The sequence below is a fragment of the Pseudophryne corroboree genome, chromosome 9, assembly GCF_028390025.1.
Source record: "Pseudophryne corroboree isolate aPseCor3 chromosome 9, aPseCor3.hap2, whole genome shotgun sequence".
NCBI lineage: Eukaryota > Metazoa > Chordata > Amphibia > Anura > Myobatrachidae > Pseudophryne > Pseudophryne corroboree.
The window spans coordinates 440,320,614-440,326,613 of NC_086452.1; the positions used below are offsets into that span (position 1 = coordinate 440,320,614).

A 6,000-nucleotide genomic window follows, 5' to 3' on the forward strand; every position below is an offset into this window, starting at 1 on the left:
ATGATATTTTTTTCAAGGAGCCGCGCTGAGAATGTAAAGAACACAGCAGAGTCCGTGAAGAAAGCTTTGGAAGACGCCAAGAGAGCGCAGAATGCGGCAGAGGGGGCCATCCGTAGCGCCAATGATGACATCAGTAACACAGAGTCAAAGCTGACAGTGGTAAGGTTCTGGCCTGTATATTGGGACTGCTACTAATGATTTATGTATGGAGCAGAAAGACAGGAAAGTTACATCGGTTCCTTCCTCACGTCTTTAGACACACACATGCCTAGAAGGTGACATTGCTTTTTTTGCAAGACAGGAATAAGCAATAAAAGTCTTTTACTAATGGAATATGAGGAAAGGCTTGCAAGGCTAGGCATGTTTACATTGGAAAAGAGGAGACTAAGAGGGGACATGATCAACATCTACAAATATATAAGGGGTCAATACACAGAGCTTGGGAGGGACCTGTTTTCTATAAGATCAGCACAGAGGACACATGGTCACTCGCTTAGGTTAGAGGAGAGGAGATTCCGCACATTGAGGCGAAAAGTTTTTTTCACTGTAAGGACAATACGTGTTTGGAATTCCCTGCCTGAGAGAGTAGTATTGGCGGACTCAGTCAACACCTTTAAGAATGGGTTAGATAAATTCCTATTGGATAAAGATATTCAGGGTTATGGTGAGTATGCATGCATTATAGTTACTATAACTAGTCCTAACATAAAAATAACTAGACCTATAATAAGACTGCATAGGAGACCACAAATAGGTTGAACTCGATGGACAATTGTCTTTTTTCAACCTTAGTTACTATGTAATATGTGTACGATGGCACAGTGTTAACATGACTAACTCACAGAGCTAGGTTTCAATCCAAGTAAGATATTAGTTTGGGGTTTGTATGTTCTTTCTATATTTATGTGGATGTCCCCCGGGATCTCTAGTTAACCGTTGATTCCCATGTGTGCGATTAATTTAGATCCAGTCGGGGACATCCAGCGCTGAGAATCGCCTCAATGATGCTATGGATAGACTGGGCCATCTGGATAAACAAATTGAAGCTCTCAAGGTGAAACGCGCTGGTAATATCTTGGCGGCGACTCGCGCAGAGGAGACAGCCAGCACAGCATTGAACAAAGCCAATGATGCCAAGAAGGTAAGAGGGACCCTTCTAGTGACACATCCAAAGCATATGTCTGCTGTATAGATAACGTAAAGGAGAATTCTAGGTCTCTATGAGTGGCGGCAGAAAGACCTCTCTGGTTCTTGCAGGTGGTCCTTAGGACATTGAGAAATCCTGAAGACAAGATCCTGGGATAAAGGGAGTCATTCCGACCCGATCGCTCGCTGCAGTTTGTGGCAGCGCAGCGATCGGGTCGGAACTGTGTATGCGTCGGAACTGCATATGCGTTAAGCCACTGTTTAGGGGGAACGGTCCGGCCAACGCAAGCATGGCCGGACCTTTGGGGGGGAGGGCCGTGGCGGCTCACGTCTCATGCAGCCGCTGCGGCCAGTGGCAACAACAATTAACTCCCGGCCAGTCGCAGCAGCTGCGCTGGCCGGGAGTTACTCCACAAATACAAGAGCATCGCCGCTGTGCGATGCTTTTGTATTTGTGAGGGGGAGGGGGGATGTAGGGGGGCGGCACTGACATGCGGGGCGGACTAGCCCAGTGCTGGGCGTCCCCCCGCATGTCAGGGAAGATGACCGTAGCTGTGCAACATTTAGCACGGCTATGATCAACTCGGAATGACCCCCAAAGTCAGATTATTCCAATATTTCTCCTTCATCCACTAGGGGACACTGGCGCATAGACACTGGGGTATAGAAGTATAAATACCACTGCAAGAGTTACATGTCTTTAAGAGTATTTAATTGCCACACTGTCACATTCTGAAGCGTCCATTCTATACCTAACATAAAGACGAAAACGTGGATTACACTGGTGAAAAGTGAACGTCTTTTTTTTATATATTTAACTATAAAGGTTTGGAAAACCTATGTTTTGTATCCACAGTTTACTCTGATTTTTATATTTATTATGCATGTTAGTATTAAACATAATTCTATTCACCATATGCCTTCATCCTTTCAAGGTGCTGGATGGGCAGCTCGGAGATAAATATAAAACCGTTCAGAATTTAGTTGAACATAAAGTGAAAAACATAAAGGACGCAAAGAATAAAGCCGACCAGCTGAGAGATGAGGCCAAGCAGCTGCTGGAGAATGCGCAGAATAAACTGCAAAGGCTGCAAGGTGAGTTCATTCACAATAGGGTTCTGCTATAGTGGGTAAGTGTCCCGCACACGTAGACACAGGTATGGGGAATATACCTAGCTACGTATGCTGTGCCATAGTGGCGAGGCGGGCACTTGGATGAGAAGGTGGCATTGCCAGGTCTCTCTCATCTATTGCCCGTACTGTATTTCCACCAATGTCACTATGTATTTTCTTGACCCAAGACTATAGATATACTGTTAAACTCCACAGATGACTTTAATTTCCAGCATTTAGCCATACTAGCTTACTCTCCCCGATCCTTCGGGAGACGTGATTTTTCGGATAGTCCCCCGCACTGCCAGAGGAATAGTGGGCACCCCTCCTGCATTCCCCCCCCCACTTCCTTGTGGGCAGAATGGGTAGATAAATACACATAGGGGGTCATTCCGAGTTGATCACTAGCTGCCGTTATTCGCAGCGCAGTGATCAGGCTAAAAATCGGCATTTCTGCGCATGCGTATGCTCCGTAATGCGAACGCGCAACGTACGGGTACAAAGCCCGTTGTGGTTGAGCACGAGTTCTAGCGAAGTTTTCAGTCGCACTGGCGGCCGCAAGGAGATTGACAGGAAGGGGGCGTTTCTGGGTGTCAACTGACCGTTTTCAGGGAGTGTTTGCAAAAACGCAGGCGTGTCTGAAAAAACGCAGGCGTGGCTGGGCGTTCGCTGGGCGGGTGTATGACGTCAAATCTGGATACGAATAGGCTGAAGTGATCGCAAGCACTGAGTGGGTTCAGAGCTACTCAGAAACTGCACAAACTGTTTTTGCAGAGCTCGGCTGCACATGTGTTCGCACTTCTGCTAAGCTAAAATACACTCCCCAGTGGGTGGCGGCATAGCGTTTGCACGGCTACTAAAACTAGCTAGCGAGCGATCAACTCGGAATGACCCCCATAATCCACCGTGTGGATGGGGCGGGTCCTAATGATGCAATTCTATGCTAATTGTGTTGTTTTAGCCCAGCCCCTATGCAGATATACTCTAATCGCAGCATATTCCCCACACGGGGGTGGGGTTTTATGACTCAATTAGTCACGCCCCCATCACCGCAAACCTGCTTCTCCTCTCCAGGCATCAATTGCAGTGCATTTGCTGTACAAGTTTTTAGCAATTTTCATGAACGCACAGTAGCCAAAAATACCTTCAATCGATGAACATCGGCATAGCCTGCGGCGCTGAATCATGCCCGTTGCCCGGTAAGGAACATAAAAGACGTTGCATTTGCCAGTACAAGAAATCTTCTTGAATAGCAAGAAGTGTTGAAAACAGAATCAGAAAACAGTGATTATTAAGCTTTTTATCCCAGTAAGTAAAGATCATCAGATGCTTGCATGTTTACAGAAAAAAAAAGAAGAGATAATGATTTCTTAATATGTCTCTGATTACAGACTTGGAAGTTGCGTATGAGAAAAATGAAGTTATTCTCCAAGAAAAGGCAAAGCAGCTGGATGGCCTGGAAGACAAAATGAAGGATATTCTCAGTGCAATTAACCAACAAATTCAGATTTATAACACCTGCCAATAAAAGCGTCATCACTGTGAATAATCGGCCAATGCAAGAATCGGAAAAACATAGGCCCTCATTCCGAGTTGATCGGTCGCAAGGCGAATTTAGCAGAGTTACACACGCTAAGCCGCCGCCTACTGGGAGTGAATCTTAGCTTCTTAAAATTGCGACCGATGTATTCGCAATATTGCGATTACTAACTACTTAGCAGTTTCAGAGTAGCTCCAGACTTACTCTGCCTGTGCGATCATTTCAGTGCTTGTCGTTCCTGGTTGACGTCACAAACACACCCAGCGTTCGCCCAGGCACTCCCACCGTTTCCCCGGCCACTCCTGCGTTTTTTCCGGAAACGGTAGCGTTTTCAGCCACACGCCCCTGAAACGCCGTGTTTCCGCCCAGTAACACCCATTTCCTGTCAATCACATTACGATCGCCGGAGCGAAGAAAAAGCCGTGAGTAAAATTACTTTCTTCATAGTAAAGTTACTTGGCGCAGTCGCAGTGCGAACATTGCGCATGCGTACTAAGCGGATTTTCACTGCGATGCGATGAAAAATACCGAGCGAACAACTCGGAATGAGGGCCAACATATTATCACTTGGCGGGAGCAGCCACAGACTTTTCTCTCGGAGCCGCGTTACGGGATTAGTGCGCAAGAAATGTTTTCTTGAATCGCTGTCCAATCTGTTTTCAAATGCTGGTAATATGTCTGGCAGCACAAACATTTGTATGGACATAGGATGTGCTGTGGCCAATAAAATCTCACTTTCCCTTTTGTTTCCAGTTTGCATAGACATTTACTGTTTTTAAAGGGACTGGGCAACTCGGTTTCCGTATAAAGTTGATTGCATTACTTAAAGGAGACTTACTGTACCACCACTAAAGTTACTACTACATAGAGCCATGTGCAGTTATTGCATCTTTTTTGGGCTCAGTAACGCTTCTATTTATAGACTTGCTTAGTATAAATGGGTTAGGTATGGGATCCCGATAGGATGCCGGTGGTTAAAATACCGACAGCGGCATCCTGACGTTCAGAATCCCGACACATTAAGGTACCCTACCCCTAACCACCTGCAGCCTAACCCTCCCTTCCCGCAGCCTAACTCTAACCCTCCTGTCCCGCAGCCTAACCCTACCTCTCACCCTAGCGCCTTACCCCAACCCTACCGCTTCTCCTGCAGCCTAACCCTCATCCTAGGCCCTCATTCCGAGTTGCTTTTAGCAGCATTGCAAACGCTAGGCCGCCGCCCTCTGGGAGTGTATCTTTGTATCTTAGGTGAGTTCGCTTCTTCTCCCCTTAGTCCCTCGGTGCAGTGAGCCTGTTGCCAGCAGGTCTCACTGAAAATAAAAAAACTAAAACTAACTTTTCACTAAGCAGCTCAGGAGAGCCACCTAGTGTGCACCCTTCTCGTTCGGGCGCAAAAATCTAACTGAGGCTTGGAGGAGGGTCATAGGGGGAGGAGCCAGTGCACACCAGGTAGTCCTAAAGCTTTTACTTTTGTGCCCAGTCTCCTGCGGAGCCGCTATTCCCCATGGTCCTTACGGAGTCCCCAGCATCCACTTAGGACGTTAGAGAAAAGATGGTGACGGACCCCCTGCCGTCGCGACCAGACTGCACCGGCAGGAGGCTTTCACAATTTCTGCAAACACGCTGAAATTGCGGTGCGCCCGCAATTTCAGCGTGGTCGAAGAGGGTGGTGGTGGGGGGGCGGTTAGCATGCTGTGCGGCGCTGCCCTGCAACGGGCGGCCCCTAGCATGCGAGCAAAAGGATTTCCAATTATAATGATAGTAATACAGAGATCAATCCAGGTTATGATTACCTACAAACATATACGCACACATAAAGGAATAACCTCTAGAAGTAGTTATACGTGGCTTTAAGCATACAATATATTCCTCAGTAATTATCCAATCAGCAGTCCACTACATTTCTGTACATCTGAAGGCAAATGATGAAAGTTACTGACCGTAGGTTTATTATACAAGGTAAGATCAGCATTTTGTTCATGCACAACAGCAATATTACAACATACAGGGGTAATAAAATAACATGTGAGCCACCCAGCACGTGCAGCGCCTCCCTGCCATCGCATTTGACTTGTGATCACATCCCAGAAATTGAGAAACATTGGGCTGCGCATGCAGGACCAACGGCGTCATATTTCCCATCGCAGTAAACGCGCCCCCCCCCCACCAACGCCACTTCGCAGCCCCCAAAACACCCGCCG

General features: G+C 47.1%; 1 protein-coding gene across 4 annotated transcripts in view; it reads left to right on the top strand.

The window, feature by feature from the left end:
* Window positions 1-4,545, top strand: part of LOC134958467 (laminin subunit beta-2-like) — a 203,161-nt gene extending 198,616 nt beyond the window's left edge. For all 4 annotated transcript variants that reach the window (XM_063941099.1, XM_063941100.1, XM_063941101.1 and 1 more), the window contains 4 exons: window positions 18-159; window positions 965-1,141; window positions 2,082-2,241; window positions 3,651-4,545. In XM_063941099.1, the coding sequence (XP_063797169.1) occupies window positions 18-159; window positions 965-1,141; window positions 2,082-2,241; window positions 3,651-3,787 (616 nt within the window). In that variant the 3' untranslated portion in view covers window positions 3,788-4,545. The remainder of the gene's footprint in view (window positions 1-17; window positions 160-964; window positions 1,142-2,081; window positions 2,242-3,650) is intronic.
* The last annotated feature ends 1,455 nt before the right edge of the window (window positions 4,546-6,000 follow it).